The sequence below is a fragment of the Lampetra fluviatilis genome, chromosome 13 (genome assembly GCF_964198595.1).
Source record: "Lampetra fluviatilis chromosome 13, kcLamFluv1.1, whole genome shotgun sequence".
NCBI lineage: Eukaryota > Metazoa > Chordata > Hyperoartia > Petromyzontiformes > Petromyzontidae > Lampetra > Lampetra fluviatilis.
In genome coordinates, this window is record NC_136287.1 from 4,684,506 (window position 1) to 4,703,331 (window position 18,826).

An 18,826-nucleotide genomic window follows, 5' to 3' on the forward strand; every position below is an offset into this window, starting at 1 on the left:
TCTTTTAGTCTTACACTAACGTTACGCCCTGTCTGTCCAATATAGCATCTGCCACATACACAATTAATCCGATATACACCTTCTGTTGATAATTTAGGTAATTCGTCTTTAGTGCACGTTACTAGTTGTTGAATTTTGTGTACTGTACCAAATCTTACTGTAATGTTTTGCTTTTGCAAAACACGGGCTAATTTGTCAGTTACTCCTGAGATAAATGGTATTTTTATTGTTTTAATAATCTGATCGCTTTCAGCAGTGTTGCTTTGCGATCGTGATTTGGCACTTAGTGCTCTGTTAATTTGAGCATTATTGTAGCCATTCTGTCTTAGTGCTTCTTTAACATGTTTAATCTCTCTCACTAGACTTTCATCATCTGACACTGTTTTAGCCCGATGTATGAGCGTCTTGATAAGAGAGGATTTCTGAGCTGGGTGATGATGCGATTTTGCATTCAGATAGGCATCAGTGTGCGCTTGCTTTCTGTAAACGCTGTGTGTTATTTTACAATTTAGGCCATGCCCAAGTAAAATATCCAGGAACGGGAGTGTGTTATTCACCTCCATTTCCATGGTGAACTGAATGGCCGGGTTTTGTGCATTGAGATGATTTAGAAAATCGTTAAGTGTATCTTTACCATGTGGCCAGACAACCAAAGTGTCATCCACATATCTAAACCAAAAGGATGGTTTTAATGTGCTCGAGGCAAGTGCTCTGGTTTCAAAGTTTTCCATGTACAAATTTGCTATAGCAGGAGATAAAGGAGAGCCCATTGCTGCTCCCTCCCTTTGTTTAAAGAATTCACCTCTCCATAAGAAGTAAGTGTTATTTAAACAATGGTCAGCGAGTTTCGGAATATCTTTTGGTAAATCTGTATCTCATACTGATATGTTGCAAAATATTACACATACAACGCTGCAAAGTTGTGAATTGTGAGGGGTTGGTTGTTCCTCCTATGTGCTTATTCACCTGTATTGGAGGCTGCAAGGAAAAGTAGCGCTGCAAAACATCAACCGTGCTCCGGATTTTAAGGGAGGCTCGCTCCGGCGAGAAGTTGGGGTTCAGGAGGTCAGCGAAGGGGTCGTTGGCGACACTGTTGCCCAGCAGGGTGTAGTAGAAGTAGAACTCAGGCTTGCCCTCCGGGAGCCGCACACTGCTCGGCACCAGCTGCACGGGGGTTGGACGCACATGATTACAGAGCAGGTGCCGCAAGCCTAGCACTTTAGAGCTTACCACCTGAGCCAATTCTAAGCCTATTATTTATCAAGGTGAGATCCAAATGAGATTATCTCTCCGTGCGAGAAAGAAATAAGAACGCAGCTGCTTTTTCTTTCTTTACGATCTGAGGTCGTAAATATTTATTTATTTTTCGGACTATCAGCATATGGTGGTTTTCTCTTGAAAGTAAAACTAAAAACTGCAGCGTGTTCAGACTCCATTTCGGAGGTTTTGTTAGTACAGTGTTTTACAATCCCTGCTAAAGGAAGATGAAACCCATTTAACTTTTATTTAATAGAAAACCTAAGCTGTATGTATTGAGCTGTCCACCATAAGTTAGAAGTTTTATTCATGAGCAAAACATATTTTAAATAACAGCGAGGTGCTAGACCATCGTGTTCTTGTGTTGCCACTGCATTATATATTGATGTGTATTTCTGTCACTGGGCTGCCAAAAATACTTACTTGACCAAGATAAACATCTCGTTTCTTATTGATGAAGTTTCAAACTCGTGTTGGATAGTCCAGGACACACACAGCCTAGGCATAAGGGTACAGGTACAGCCCTGCCAGTACTTGCTCATGCCATTTTCCTGGCGCAAAGGGGATTATAGAGGGTATTCTGGCCTACTCTTTCGCGCTTGTCATACGTTTTGGAGAGGGTGGGAGTACACACGCATTGCTCAACCACACGTAATCTGCCAATTGACTAATGTTGACGTATCCATGTAGAAATGGGTGAGCATAAGTGGGAGTGATTTCACTAACTTGCCCATTGTTTCAACTGCTGCACCAGAAGGAACCGGCGACCTCAGGGAGGTTGGAGGTGGAGCATGCCAACTGTTACCCTGTGGCAGTGTCCTACAGCGTAGGACATAGATTTATAAATGTAATTTGTTCATGTGTTGTGTCTTCTTGAAAACATGAAGTTACATGTGCAACCGACACATGTATGACCAAAATTCATTGCAGGATAGTTCACGTATTTTTGTTATTTTCATAATTTGTAATAGTATATAAGTTGTTTGTCTCTTAACGGTGATTCTTACATATGTGTTAGTTTTATCGTTAGGTTAGAAAACCTTAGTCTGTGATCTCCAGTTGCCTGGGTGGAAAAGTGGGCAAAAGATTTGCCCAATACAGGCCAGCTGGCTCCAAACCTTAATGGACTAACTAACCAATTCCCTGTGAATAAAACACACCTGTTCTAAATGAGCTGCAAATGCAATGGTGACTGACACCACGTAGACATCAGTGGCCTGGCGGGATGGACCTATCCAGTAGAAGCCTTCCTCCTCATCCAGCACGGCCGTCAGAGCCTTGGCGTTTGGAATGCGTGCTGCACACCACAAAGTAAATGGAGAGCTAATGTCACACATTAAGTCGCTAAATTGTGATTAACTTATAACATTAAGTTAAAGCTTCATGCAATAAAGACGAGGAAAAGTTATTTTTTGGTTTTGCTGAAATGTTCACATCAATAGCGAGAAGATTTAAGTTTGGTCAAACATGTAGATAAGGACCTATCGTACGGCTTTCATGTTTATGTTCTGAGAAATATGCAACATAGCGAGGAATATGCAAACACAAATAGAGAAAAAGGTTTCTTACCAGAAAGAAGCATTAGCTTAGTTATAGATATAGGTGATTTAAGAGCTTCATTGTCAGATTCCATTGAAAGAAGTAGAGGAAAGACACAGAAGAGCATTGCACGTTGAAAGTAAAATAAGGCGCAGAGAATATTTTACCAATATTTATCTTAGCATTAATGGTTAAATACCGTTAAATGGAAAAGAAAACTCACAATATTTTACACACAGGTATATTCAAGCATGTAAAATTAAGTAATGTATAGTGAGTCCAACTGAGTCGCAGACATTGTCTTAGGGAGCAACACGTTTTATTAAACTATTTGCACAACATACTCCAGGCTATTAACACCACATACTCTCAGGTGGTGACCACCCAACTAACCACGCTACGGCGGAACTAGACACGGTTCCGCTATTCCGGTCCGGACCACAAGCTGGGTCCCGGACCGTGTGGCTGGAGGCTTCTTCAAGCTTGACGTGGATCTCCTGCCTCTCCAACAGTAAGAACCCCGAGCCCCTTACAGAGTCCCCCTTATATCGGGCCGGGCTGGGGCTGGCTCCGCCTCTCACCCCGCCCACCTTCTCGATCTCTCTCGACCCCTTGCCCGAAGGCTCTCGAGAGTTCTTCCCGGACCATGTGACCACCCATTGGCCCCCTCCACCGGTGGCCCCCCTCCAGTGTCATCCGGTCACATGTCCCCAGGTCAGCCAGAGTATCATGCCCCCAACGTAACCCTAGCTGGCCGACACTCTCTCGCTCTCTCAATGGGAGCCCGCACCGCACGCTGTGCATGGTGCCCCCGCGCTTAACCAGCGCTCACCCAACCCCCACTAGGGCTGGTACTACACCCCGTGTCCAGGGTGTACACACAACAGTAGACATCCCGCCGTGGCCTCGCATGCACGGCACCACACATTGACATTCCCAGTCACTACAAATGTAATATTAATTGTTATATATAACCTGAATGTATTCCTTTACTTAGTGAACATAAAAAACCATGACAATGGCATTTCCTTCAGCAGATGCTCCTGGAAAGCTCTGTAAAAGCCAACATGATCTAATGCAGGCCTGCCAGGGTTCAATCCAAGACTATCTCGTTTTAATTGACATTTTGCCACAGCACTACCTCTTTTTATGTATTTAATTTTTATTACTGAAAGAACCAATAATAAGTCTACATTATAGACTGCCAGTATGCTCACCGAGGTTAAGAACTAGGCTACAGTCAACATTATAGACTACCAATACACTCACCAAACTTAATAACCAGGCTAGTCTTCATTATAAATTGCCAGTACTCACTCGGATTAAGAACCAGGCTACAGTCTACATTAGTGTTTTTCTTTTTTTAAATTCAATTTATTTTATTCTTATTTTCTATCTACGTGACTTTACTGAAAAAAATCACCATGTGAAATACTTCACCTACATGACGATGGGCAAAAAGGGCAGCCCACGGTGGCAAAGCATGAAGGGCGGGAATTGTTGGTATGCACACTGCTAATACAGTTCACATACCGTCTCTCGGTGGAGCGTCTCTGGCCCGGAATGCGTCTGGCTGTGCTTTTGAGTCGTTTTCCAGCAGCACCCCAATCCGGAGCTCTGGACGTGTCTTGGCATACTTGCTGCTCAATAGTGGGTACCACTTGGGTGGCTAAAAATATTTAAATAAATATTAACTGGCAGCACATTCTACCCACTATAACATACGTTTTCAAGAAACGTGATCATTTGTCAAAGAGCAATGGAAGGTAAAATTGAAAAGTGCACAAAATACATGGACAGATGCATGCTGGGAATTACAATGAGAGATGGGAGGAGGAATGCATGGATTAGAGAACTTGGCGCAGGTTAAAGACAATTCATACTGCGAATAAAAATAAGTGGGTTTGGACAAGACACATCATGGCTGAAAGGGAAAATAGCAATGGTCAATAGTGAAAGATGTGGTAGCCAAGGAATGGAATGTGTATGAAAGTACACCCACTGAGGAGATGGAAAGGTGGATTTTTACATCTCTGCATCATGAAAAACAATGGCAGCTTGGAGAGGCCTTCATCTGACAGTGGATTAACTATGGTTGATGATGATATTGGAAGTGATTAAAATTGTTTACAGCAATTCACTTGTTTGCCTCTATATTAAACGGAAATGCTTTACAAGTAAATTATTTCCTCTAAATAAAAAAAGAAATCATGGACAGCGGCACCAGTTGTCAGACTAATAAAGAGTCCCTGTAAAAACAGAATGAACAATACATGGTATTCTGTTCTTGGCTTTGGCATGAAAAGATAAATTGGTAGCCCGTACCTACAACAAAAATGGCAAAAAACTTTAATTAATAGGAGCAGTTTTTCTGGAACAGATTGTGCTAAAAAAGTAATGTAAAAAAACACCTTGAACAATTATAAATTATACTATAGTCATTCAAAAATGTTAATGTAATGGTATACCCTTCATTTATCCAAGAACTGTCAAGACTCTTTCAAGGTCCTGCAATGTGATGTTTGGCCAATTTCACTTGTGAATATTTGGTACATGGGAGGAAAGTAGAATATCTGGAGGAAACCCTAACGCATATGAGACGGTAACACTCAAAGTTCAACAGAGAGACTCAATAATTAACTGCTGTACCTGCATATATTGCACACCTCATAGCTTAAGCCTGCAACTCCTGATTTTTCCAGCTAGTCTCCAAATCCAAGTAATAAACAGGCTTAACTGTGTTTCGCTTTTGAAATCTGACAAGATCAGGTGCATTGCAGGGTAAATTGGTCACAGGCAAATTTAGCTTTGATTGTTGCATGGCACAAACTTCAATTCACTCAAGATTTCTGAGATCCTATATTGCCTAAAGTATTTACATAAATGTTGCGCATGAGGTCTGTCAATTACTTTTACAATTCTTTCAGTAATGTATAAACAGTTTATAGTAGCCTTTTACTTGCCACAGATTAAAACCTGGACATTGTTCTTCTCATGCAAATCCAAACTATAATTCTGTAAAAATAATCATTTACAGTCACTTGTCAATCCACTGTTGGATGAAAGCCTCCCCACTCTGTGTCAGTCATGGGGTTTGTTGACCATACTTCACCATGCACAAGTTGGTGAAGGGGGGAGACCTGAGGACACATTCAGATATTACTCACTTCCCAATTTTAGCCGTGGCCTGGAATTGAACTCAGGTGGTTGGATTCATAATGCAGCGCACTAACCACTGCAACACAATAAGGCTCTTACCGTCGGCTTTTCTTGAACGGACCTAAGATCAAGGACCACGTAGCCAACCGGCTCCTTTGCAGATGGGGAATCCACGGCGAAGCACTGCAGCTTGATCGGAGTCCTCTGCAGCCTGGAAAAAGGATATCAAATGTGCCATTGTTCCGCAAATAAAAAACAAGCAGAAAAGTAGCTTAAATCATAAATTTCATAGAAGTGAAAAAAAATAATGTTGACATCGATTGCATTTGTTTTCACAGTTGTAGCTATGCAGGTCTGGTAGGACTGCATGTTTTTCGGTCCTTGATGTCTGACGTTTCGCTCCAGTAGGAAATGGGATGCTCCCAGCATGGGGGGTGAAGTGTTGGATATAATGCCAAACATGTGGTACAACTCAAAAAGAAATAGGACATCACGAGTTATATTTCAATGGTATAACTAGTAAGGGTGGAATGATTCATCCCCTCCATCTCTCGGTGACTCCATACATTGTTGTGATTTCGGGTCATGAAATTAATTATAATTCAAGAATCCAATTTTTTTTTTACAATGCAGAGAATGGCATCACCTCCAATGGCTTAAGGGGCCACGTGAACCAGTTAAATATTACGTATGTGAATAACAATCAATTTCTGTGCAATTCTATGCACGTATTGCAGGCTTAAACAATAGCACATAATCAATACATCTTTGTATTTTTCCAACCCTCATAAATACTTTGTAAAAATAACCACTAAAATAAACGTGGTGACTATGATCACAGTATTGAATAACCCTCTTTCTGAAGCAAGCCTCGTTCCAGGAACGTCAAGGTGTGATCATCCTTCACGTAGACGAGAAGTCTGGTGCAAGTGGGCAGCAGCTGATGGAAAAGAGTAATTGCAAGAAGTTATGCTGGAGTATAATGTGATGGATGTAGGTATTTAAAAAAAAAACGATGCTAATATCAAGTCGCTTGCCTATAATACTAATCCTAACCACTATCCCTACTGCTCAAGCCTGGGAATAGTTGTTACATTTACTGGTTTACACTGCAACTTCGGCTCAAATCATCCATCATTTCAGGTACACCAAGGAATACAGCCCAGCTCTTTCGGGAAGCCCCCCGTTGTGGGATTGCAGGCTGTGCAACTGCTCGCCATGATTAGCCCTGGGCCGAACTCAGACACTAGTGAGCCTTGTTCACCGCGATGTGGTTTAACCAGCTGTCTGTTGGAGGAGGCAGATCCCCATGGGATTATAGGGCTCGGAGAGGTGAGTGGGGTGGGGGGTCACATGGGATTGGTGCACAGCTGTGACGTATAGATTAATAGAGAATCTCAATGTACAGGCATACCACCTATAGCGCTCAGGATGCATTCTTGAGAATCAGGATACTATATAGGAAACAGCGCTATACGAGGTCATTATAACATGGTTCCAATGGAAATGCGTTCCCGACCGCCACATTTTACCTATGGGCGATATATGAGGGCTTCATTGGGGTATCAATAATAGCCATAATAATGATACTGTACACATGATATATGTGTAGAGGAGTAGTGGGTGACGTCACGTCACGCTCGCCTCCCGAGGGAGTGGCGTCGCAGGGAGTGACGTCAGGCGGACCTTGGGGGACGGTGACGTCATGTCCCACGGTGGTATTTAAGGGGAGTCCTGTGACGTAAGCGGGGTCGTCGGGAGAGCCGGAAGGAGAGAGAGTGAAAGTTGGGACCCGGGGTAGGAGAACCTAACACGGGGCTAAGGGTGGCTGCTTCACCCGGCCGGCCGAAGTTGGTTTACCCCTCGGCCGGTGCAGTGGGAAGAGCCCGAGACATGCCGGAGTGGTAGGTTTCCCAGTACCCTACCCCCAGGGAGTTATAGGCTAGTGGAGTCCCTTGTTAGGCGTAAGCCCGTAACAACTGTTAGGCGTGAGCCAGTCGTAAACTGCACCGCAACATATGTATGAAAGAATTTTATAAATAAAAACTATTTATTTTATTGATGACATAAAAGTACAAAAAGTTATGTACTGAGGAGTGCATTCAGTCAGAGCTTGTGTAAGATTAACCACCGTCTGTTAAAAACACATGTTCCGTGGGAAGATATACAGTACTAAAAAATGGGATTACTCGATCCATCGATCGCCAATGCATTTATGCAGTGATTAACCCTCGATGAATCAATACTCTAACGTGGCTGTTGGATCGACTTTGAGCAGAATTTAAACAATTGACACCTCGATTCAGGTACCACAAGACCACATATGGTTAATGACAAGCCCCTATGGGGCAATGCCGCACCTGCTTTCTTCCATATAAGGATTGATCCGCACAGGGATTTTACTCCAGGACAAAGAGCGTTATAACGAAACAGCGTCATATGCATGCAATGGGTGCTAACTGAAAAGGATGTGATGGAGATATGCATAATTGGAATTACATTGAGACACAGAAAGAGGAACACACGGATTAGAGGACATGCAACAGTTGGTCTGGGATTCCACACAACTCCGTGCTTTGTTTATAAGTCCATTGTCTCTCCTCCGTCCGCTATGGGCAGGAATTCCACACAACTCTCTCCTTGCTATCTACCCCAACCCCCCCCCTCTCTCTCTGCCCCCCCCCCTCTCTATTTAAGGACACAGAGGCATTGTCTCTCTGTCTGTCTATGTTGTGTCTCTCTCTGTGTGTCTCTGTGTGTGTCTCTATCTGCTTGTGTGCATGTCTGTGTCTCCGTGTCTGTGTTTTGCTGAGGCTGCGGTGCCTCAAATATTGGAAGAGGTCACCCCCTGTGAGTGGCTGGCTGAGGTACCGGCTGTTGAGGAAGTACTGAGGGCGATCCGGAGTCTGAGACCAGGGAAGGCACCGGGCAGAGATGATCTCCCAGGCGAAATGCTGAGGGAGGGTGGCGTTTGTGCACAGACTGCCCTATATGACATCATAACAACAGTCTGGACCACTGGACGGGTTCCGCAGGACTGGAAGGATGCCCTGGTGGTCCCCCTCTTTAAGAAGGGGGACCGTACCGACTGCAACAACTACAGGGGCATCTCACTCCTCAGTGTGCCGGGTAAGGTCCTGGCAAGGATTATTCAACATCGCCTTGCTAGGCATGCTGAGGAGAGGCTTGCGGAGCCCCAATGTGGTTTCAGGAAAGGGCGGTCCTGCACAGATGCCATATTTTCTGTCCGTCTGCTACAGCAGAGGTGTAGGGAATTCCAAAAAAACCTACATCTCTGCTTTATTGACCTGGTCAAGGCCTATGATACCATCAGTAGGACTGGGCTCTGGGTTGTTCTTCGTGCTTTCGGAGTCCCTGACCCTCTGCTCACGATCATTAAGGACCTTCATGATGGTGAGCGGGCCCGGGTAAAACTACGTGGCCGGGAGTCGGAGCCTTTCCCTGTACACCTTGGGGTGCGACAGGGATGTCCTCTGGCTCCCACATTATTTAACATCTATTTCGACTGCGTAGTTCGTGAAGCCTTCAATAGCTGTACCGGGGGAATTACCATTTGGTACAGATACAATGGGAGGCTGATCGACGCCCGGGTGCGATCAAGGGATGGCTCCCTATTGGTCAACCACGTTATGTATGCCGATGATTTGGTAATAGCTGCTCATTCAGAAGAGGAGTTGGAGACGCTGCTGCTGAGACTGGAGCGTGCCACTAAGAGGTGGGGCCTTACCATCAGCCCCACCAAAACTAAGCACCTGCCTGGGTATTTTGTACCATCGGGCACTCCGCCCCCACAACTCCCAATCGGTGATGGGGCAGTTGTGGAGAGAGTAGAGAGTTTCCCATACCTGGGCAGTGTGCTCATGACCGGCTCCAGTTTATCAGCAGAGGTCTCACTCCGAATCAGTCGAGCGGCAATATCTTTTCATCGGTTGCGTAACGCTGTGTGGAAGCTACCTGGTCTGTCACTCCGCACGAAGCTTCAGGTCTTCTCGGCCACGGTCATTCCCTCCCTTCTCTACGCTTGCGAAACGTGGACCCCCCTAGTGGAGCATCTTCGCCGGTTGGAAACATTTAGGCTGGCCTGCCTACGATCCATCCTGGGTTTAACCAGGCTGGATTGTGTGAGGAGCTCACAAGTCCTTGAAAGATCTGGGCAAAGTCCCATCAGTGAGCTCCTCCGGCAGGCAAGGCTGCGTTGGCTGGGTCATGTAGCCCGCATGCCCAGCCACCGCATGCCTAAACAGCTTTTGTTCGGCCGGATCGAGGGGGCTAAACGGGCGCGGCACGGGCTAGAGAAGAGATGGAGTGATGTGGTACAGGAGGACGTGGAGCTGAGTGGACTTGCCGATGACTGGTACCAGCGGTGTCAAGATCGGCCTCAGTGGAGGAGGCTCGTGAAGGACGCTACTGGGCAGTTGGAGGCAGTCGCCCTCCAACAACAACGGAGGGCGGAGGAGCGACGCTCACACCAACGAGCGGAGCGCCGGGTGGCTAAAGCACAGCAAGTTGGCACAGTAGGGGGCACAGGTGGTGCATCAGCCAGTCATCTCGGTCATCTCGGTCAGTCGACCCGTGGCACCTGGGTCTGCCCCGTGACCTCCTGCCAGCGGGCGTTCGACACTTCACGTGGCCTCAAGGTGCACATGGCCTGGCACAAGCGTCGTGGTGACGTCACCGCCACTTAGTGGCGAATGGCGGTTGTTGTGTTTTGTCTCTCTCTCAAATTTAGAAATCTTTGGAAGAACGTAATCAACCAGGTAGAGTGTTGACTGTTGTGTTAGCCGACTTTCTGTGTTGTATTGCATTATATTCTTAAGTTTACTATGTTTGTTTTCTCATTCATTCTTACCTGATGATGATTGCTTGTGTTGCAATCGAAACGTCGTATTCTATTATTATTTTATTTACTTTCTTTCTACGTGACTTTACCGAAATAACCAAAGAGTAATTCCCGCAGTCACGAAAGCTTCGAATCTAGTTTGGATACATCATGTTTACCATTTACAAAAGTGATGAGACTTGTGCAGGATGTGTCGTTAGAAGGGATGATGGCTGGTGATCAAGACTAATATCAGTGACAGCAATGGACGGAACGGGCCCAAGAGGATAACTACTCCCGAGATGTAGTGATGAAATTATCTCGTGTGCAGGAGCTAGAGAGGTTGTTTCATCGCAGGACCATGACAGATAGTGACGGCTTGGGGAGGTGTTTATTCATCATTGGATTCAACATCGCTGATGATAATGACTATGTTATTGAAAGGCTGGGATGATTCAAGGCACTGGTCTGACTTGCTACCCACTTTTACCTTTATCTGGGCTAGCAGCTATAAAAACACAGGGTAATCAATTTATAAATACCTCACAAATAAGCTTGGGTGAAATGAATGCGAATACTAATTTGTATTTCAAATTCTCTACATGTCACCGACGAGTATCAATAAACATATGACATCTGTCAATATTCTTTCAGATATGGAGCCATCACTTTCACAATATTCAGTCAACTGTTGATAAGAGGCTGGGTCATTTGAAATCAATACGGTATCTATAAATTCATCACCCAGTACCGTATTGTGACATCTTAAGTACGACTTTGTAAACTCAATTTTTATTTTTTATTTTACCAGGTAAGGCCCACTGAGCTACATAGCTCTTTTTCAGAAGCAAGTTGACCACAAATGATCACTCAACTTAGTGGCTTATCTTGTGGAAATGTATTGCAGCCATATACTCCAAACATGTGTTTCTAAATGTGGAAAACCTGCAGGACCCTAAGAACAATCCACACGACCACGCGGAAAACATGAACACTCCAAATATACAGGTGTCAGAGCCGGGATCACCCCCACGACCTCCTGTATAAGAGTCAGTTAACATCTCGCCACAGTAGGTTAATAGCCAAAGGACAACCTTAGAGGAAGCTCAAGGGTTGTATTGAGTTATATTATGATTCTAAAACGCACTAATTTAATTATAAAACGTACAACATGATGGTGGGACAAAAGGCGAGGTGTTTGGAGGTACTCTCTGTACCTGTGTTGGTGCAGCGACTTGCGGTCCAGCTCCCAGGCGAGCTCGGTGGCGAACTCGGGCTGCTCCAAGTGCTCAACGGGGTCTGTGAAGAGGCTCTCGCCATCGAACCTGGCCTCCACCACGAGCTGGTGCCGCAGACGCTTGGGAAAGCGGCGCCCTTGGATGGGGCAGGGTAGGGAAGAGAGGAAGGGCATGGGAAGGGCACAGGCAGGGAGAAGAGCAACGGTGGGTTATGGTAGAGGGCCCAGCACGGTTGGCTAATGTATGGTGCGAAAACACATTCCTGCGGAGGGAGCTGGTAGGAACGTTGGGTTGCTCGGTCAATGGCCAGGGTCAACGGCGGCGTGGTGTATTCCGCAAATATGCCCGACTGTGAGGGCGGGCACAAGCCGGCGTGAATAGGCTAAACGTTGAGTTTTATAAGGGCACCACGGGGTGACCAGCCCCTCCCCACCCAGCCCCACCCCTCCAAACCCCCACACAGCCCCACCCTCCCCACCCAGCCCCTCCCCACCCTCCCAACCAAGCCCCTCCCCACCCTCCCCACCCAGCACGACGGACGGACACAATAATCCCCTGTGGGCTGGCGTAACCAGGAGGTTCCAACCAGTATAAGTTATATATACAGTAGACAGCAGACGTGCATCACTCATTGAGACCCAATTCAGCATCAATAAGCATTGCATGTATTTGCTTAAAACAAATTCAGTTTCCTTCCTTGAACAAATGATGCCAAGTCAAATTGGTCTGTGATATCAGTAGGCTGATGAACTAAAACATATCTGTATTATGTGTGGCATGAGAACGTAGTTGTGCTTGTATACGATTTCTTTGTGGGTCACTTTTTAAAGTTTTCAAATCGTAGTTATCGTGTAGACAGTTTAGTTTGGTCACTATTTTTATTTACAGCACTCTACAGTATATGCAATGTATTGTTCTGGACTTTTTCAATCCACCGCTGAACTAAGGGCTCCCCACGTATTTCAGCTATACTTCAAGCATGCTGGTGAAGGGTTATGTATTTGGTTTAACACGTAGGCTTTCGCGACGAATATCATCCATAATTCAGGTTTTTTTTTGTGGTAATATCGCGTAAATATAAATGTGTCGTTAAACCCGCCACCACCTGACACAGCAATTAGTAAGGTTTGTCACGTAAACAGAACATGTCAATTCGTCACTAGTACAGCACTAACCGGTGTGTTGGAGAGACAAGCCACAACATTTACAAACTGAGGACGACGTTTCGCCAGTAATTACAACTAGCTTCATAAGGCGACAGCCAGATTTGTGGAGAAGTCTTACCGTTTCGTTCCTTAACGACACATTTATATATTTACGCGATCTAGCCCAAAAACCTCTATTATGGATATTTGTCGCGAAAGCCTACGTGTTAAACTGTACTGTACGTGTAAAATCGTCCAGTATACAATACAACCATTTATACATTGTGTGGTTTTTACCGTGGCCGCTATTCATGGCCCGAGAATAAACGTTTCAGCCCCTTCTATATTCATGGCTTTAAATAAGAACGTCATGCATTAAGACCGCATTGCTCAACTAAATACTATAACCGGTCTCTTAAAAAGCATCGTCATTCAAAGAAAACCGTTGTATATTTTAGTTTTAAAGATACACTCAACTCTATAACATCGTAATTTTGCACTTATTGTGTCAATTTGATGACCTATATTTATTAGCAGGTAAAGAGCCCAATGATACGATAACTTTTGTATCTTGTTCCAGGGAGCCCTGGGCTTAAATAAGCAAAGCACATCAAAGTCCGTGTACTGTATAAACAAACTTTCAAAAACTATTTTTTAAACTCTAGATTTGAAGCTTTCGTAACTGCAAGGATTCATACTCTTTGTTTTTTTCGGTAGTCACGTTTTCATTGAATTGTTTTTTTACATACGTGACTTTACCGAAAAAAAACAAAGGGTACTTTTTAAACGTTTCATCACCATTACAATTAACGTCATACATAATAACAGATTTGTCAAAAGCATTTAACAAAACACTATGCACAGTATGCGTTAAATGTCTTTAAACAATTAAACCAGAATACGGACAAAAACAGTATTCGTATATCCGTTCACATAACATTTAAAATGTTTGTCTGCGTAAGTTCACCATGTAACATTACATTGTATACAATTTACACGTAACAGTTGAACTGAATTGTTCAACTAAGAATGTACGTTTAACTTCTTTCGCACCGTACGTAGCCAACCGCGCTTATCGGAGGTGCGGGATGGAGAAGAGAGGACAAGGAACATCACTAAACACACACGAGGACATCATCTACCTTCCAAGATGGACAGGACGATGAGCAGCTGGTCAGGTCTGGAGGAGCTCATTTCTCTTGAGACCTGTCAACATAAAGGTGGAGTTGAGAGGTGTATGTATGTACGTATGCGTGTGTTGAACTTCTTTCACACCGTACACAGCCAACCGTGATAATCGGTTGTCTGCGCGATCGGCGGTGGGGGCGAGGTAGAATGAGGAGAAAGGAAAACAATTTGGATTAAATAAAAGCAGCGAAGGGCTAAAATAAAAAGAGAATTAACAGCATTCAGAGCAAAGTGGTGGAAATATGAAAAGGGGGGGATGCTGGAGGAGGGGTGAATGAGTAAAGTGAAGCAATAGACACGTGAGTGAGAAGTAAAGCGTCAATACGAGTGAAGATTGAAGCAGCGACGGCGTGAGATCGAATGAGTGAACGGCATCAGCAGCAGAACACACGACTCGAGGCGAATTCAGAGGCGACTACGCAGGAGAGCAAATAGGTTGTGGCGAAGATGTGCACGGCAGGAGTTGAAGACTAACGAGGCGTGAAGAGGAGAAAGGAGGTAAAAAAATAAACTCAAGAGGCAGCAAAAGGTAGCGGACTGCCACTGCTTGAGCTTGCGGAGGCCTTCCCGCCAGTGGTGGCGCGCAGCGTTCAAACCAGGAAGCGGAAGTCGAGCCCCGGACTCTACCAACTCGCGCCCACCTCGCGGGGGGGTTGGAGGTGGAGGGGAGTGAGAGAGGACCGGGGAATGGGGGGGAGTGGTGAAGCTGTTGAGGTGTCAGTTTTGTTGCCAGATAAAAGGGTAAAAAAACAATTATCATATTTTTTCTTCTGGCAAATGAGGTTCCAATGGTGTAAATGCTTACCCCGAGCTCTCATACTCTGATGGTGCATTGTCTTTGAGTTGTGCGCCTTTTGGTGTCATCTGGTCCAACACCATGTGAGACTAGGCTCTAAGGAAAGCTCTCTCGGGTGTGGACCAATCAACTTCAAGGAAAGTGCATACATTATCAGAGTTATGTTTTTTGTTTGCATTACGACTGCAGGTATTGTGGTCTATGCAAACATGACGCTTTGTAAAAAAAAGGTGTCAGTTTTGTTGCCAGATAAAAGGGTAAAAAAACAATTATATTTTTTCTTCTGGCAAATGAGGTTCCAATGGTGCTGTTGAGGTTCGTCACTGATGAGACACTGAATCAGAATCTGAATATTTCTTTAATACGGGAGGAGTCCGATGAGTTGTGAAGTTATTTTATTCGTAGATGTCCAGTAAGGGCGGGTTAGGACGTTACAACAACGAATGTGATACAAAACACAATAGACTGCAGTGCATATTATAGCAAAGGTAAACGTCACTTAAAAAAAACTCCAAATTGAAACTAAACTTACTTTTGTTTATCTTACCAGCTAAAGCCCACTGAACTTTCATCTCATTTTTCGGAAGCGACCTGACGACAAATTAGGTGTCGAGACCGATACAGAATTTATTGTTTTGAACAAATGCTGCTGATATGCACGTCGAGAATGCCCTGTGGCTAATGGGATTGTGCCAAAAAACATACTTTGACCTTTTTGTACGTGCAGAGGACAGATATGTGAAGGGAGGCCCATTAATTGTCTGCGTAAGTTTACCATTGTGAATACGGGGAACGCTTGCCAATTCTTTTATTGCGTCTGGCAATACTGAATGTTCAGGAGGTGAATGCCAATGTTGAGGTCTAACAGTCGCATTAGGGCTTCAGGAAAGAGAGTTCATGTAGTTTTGCTATTACTCCGTTGAAGGAGCAAAGAATAGTGGTTTACTATATATGGCCCAAAGTAGCATTGCAAATAACATTTGGTAATCCAATTATGGATCAGCATTTGTTTAAAACTAAACAATTTTCTTTTTTCCCGCGTAAGGCCCACTGAACAATATAGCTTTTTGAGAAGCGACATGGCCACAAATGATAGCTCAGCGAAGTGGCTTATCATGTGGAAATGTATGCAACCAAATACTCTAAATACATGTTTCTCAATGTTGAGGGAAAAAACGGAGGACCCAAAGAAAAATCCACGTGACCACGGGGAGAGAGAGACATGCAAATTCCAAATGTACAGGTGTCAAGGTCGGGTTCAAACCCACGACCTCCTTCATACCAGGTGGGGAAGTGAACATGACAAGCCAGAAAAGTACAAGTGGCTGGAGTGGTTGCTTTGTTGTCCCATTGCTGATTTTGACATCACACCACCAGTGTACTTCTTTTAGACTAACATCTATACGCTGAACTCCACTGTGTCTCCACATGTTTTTGTTTTTTGTTTGTTGCGGTTGCACCCGATTCAAGAGCCGAATGGCTCACAGGGCTATACCTAATAAATGAACTTGAACTTGAACATAATAAACAATGTTTAGTCCATTAGCCTATGCAGTTTTGGCTTTCCAGACTCGTATTGTCCGGCAACATTTGTTGAATAAGCATCGCTGATGATGACATCCAGAAGGTTGAAATCAGTCTAGGGATTTGCTTGCTTAAATGCTGCTTGATATTATTGGTTGGAAAGCCAATAGGCAGCATAATTGACTAACACATGTCATTGTATGTGGAGATGCAGAACGGATTTCTGCTGTATATACAGTACTGTAAGTACATATAATACTGCCATGGATTTTATAGAGGAGAGCGTCATTGATGCACAACATTATTTATCAGGAGGGTCCTGCTACATTACTATATTAGGCCAATTCCATTAAAGTGACATGATATAGGAAACCGGAGTACCAATAGAAATCCATATATACGAGGGATTAGCACTCAAAGCTCTGCACAGACTGATTCAATCCATTGCTGTGCTGCATATCTGTTCACCATTGCTTTTCCTAAGCTTCTGTTAGTAACATAGCCTTGATGTGTATGTAACAATGAATATAACAACCTTGGTGGTGAGTGATATCTGAACTAGTCCAGTGCATCCCCTATGTCGACTCGGCCTTAAATGAGTACCTGGTCTGGTGTGTTAACCATCAGCACTGGGGAGACAAAGGTGATGTAGGACACACAACAGCACTTGCCCCAAGCCTGTTAAACGTTGTACGGGACACCTTTGTCTTTATATTCCTGTGTACATGCAAATTGTTTACGTTATTCATCGAGAAGATCTGCAACTACAGTACAGTATTCACGAAAGGGTAATCTCAAGTCAGCAAAAGGACAATAGTACAAATACATGTCGTTTTACAGTATAATATTGAATCTGAAAATAAAGGGATATTTTGATCCATCAGCCTTCGGGCTTTGCAGATAAATGTTTCCCAGTAAAATGTGGCCCAATTTCAACTCTGGATCTCACCCGCAGTGTGACGTTACACAAATACTGGGTGGACAGTTGTTACATTGCTGGATCGCCAGAGATGACGGCAGTGGATTGAACATGGTTGATGATCATTAACCTCCAAGCTATATTGCATTGTGTTGGCAGTGATTGTAATGTTTTGAACATCATACTCAACAATATGAACCGAAAATACGTCGGTATTCTATATAACCACACATATCTACATGCAATAGACATGAATATATAATCGCTGTTCAAACGCCAAGATTTAAAAACACACAAAAATGTGCATTTAATTTACAAAAACTCTCAGCCTTGTCAAGCCCACCAGCTCAAAGAACTGATGTGACCATTTTCTCATTTAGACCACCAACTAAATTTGAAAAAAAATGTGGCCATCCCAATTGGGTAGCAATGAAACAAAGACACAAATGTCGACCAGTTTCGCTTTCACTAGGACTCATCAGTAAATTCATCAAAGTTCACTGCTGCCATCTGCTTCAGAGAGACAAATAATATGTGCCTCCCAGCAGAATGCCTGTTTAAACTCCCCGCCATGCCAAAGATGAAGTCGAATAATCGAATTGATGATTGGTGGAGAAATGACAGTGTAACAAAAATATATTCTTTTTGTTCCTGGGTAGTGTTATTTTCTAATTGCTTAAGCCTCAAAAGTACAGAAAATGGCTAGTATTCCCCACAAACTTTGCTTTTGTGTCCAGGACAGTGATATTTTGAAATGTACCTATTTTCAAAGAGAAAACGTGTGCATTTGTGTCATTCCTTCATATAAAGTCCTGGTCACAAAAGCAAGGTTTGTGGGGAATAATAGCCATTTTTTTTACTTTTAAGGCATAAGCAATTAGAAAATAACACTTACTACCCAGGAACAAAAATCGTGTTACATAGTGTAATCAAGTATGCATTTGAACAATTTAATATTCTACCTACAGTACTTGTTTACCATTTTCTCTATTTTACACTCCTATCGTTATTTGTATTGTTTGCTGTTGTAACTTGCTGACCCGCCCATACTGGACATCTGTGAAAAAGAGCTTCATAGCTCATCGGATTCCTCCTCCGGTCTAAATGTAGGTTCTGATAAAGATGCATCCCCCAGATTGGCACCATCATTTAAATTGGAGCTTTCGTGACTGCAGGAATTACTCTTTGGTTCTTTCGGTAAAGTCAGGAAACGTCGTATGC

The 18,826-nt window shown here is 43.9% G+C and overlaps 1 protein-coding gene across 5 annotated transcripts in view; it reads right to left on the reverse strand.

Annotated features, from left to right (window-relative positions):
- Nucleotides 1–14,942, reverse strand: part of CEP120 (centrosomal protein 120) — a 37,901-nt gene extending 22,959 nt beyond the window's left edge. For 2 of the 5 annotated variants that reach the window (XM_078862099.1, XM_078862097.1), the window contains exons 1-7: nt 14,321–14,942; nt 12,013–12,169; nt 6,055–6,166; nt 4,330–4,465; nt 2,827–2,871; nt 2,418–2,554; nt 967–1,164 (exon numbers count right to left, since the gene is read on the reverse strand). In XM_078862099.1, coding sequence (XP_078718225.1) covers nt 967–1,164; nt 2,418–2,554; nt 2,827–2,871; nt 4,330–4,465; nt 6,055–6,166; nt 12,013–12,169; nt 14,321–14,372 — 837 coding nt within the window. In that variant the 5' untranslated portion in view covers nt 14,373–14,942. Of the gene's footprint in view, nt 1–966; nt 1,165–2,417; nt 2,555–2,826; nt 2,872–4,329; nt 4,466–5,908; nt 5,937–6,054; nt 6,167–12,012; nt 12,170–14,320 lie in introns of all 5 variants that reach the window. The other 3 variants (XM_078862098.1, XM_078862101.1, XM_078862100.1) reach the window with 3 other exon arrangements.
- Nucleotides 14,943–18,826: the final 3,884 nt, after the last annotated feature.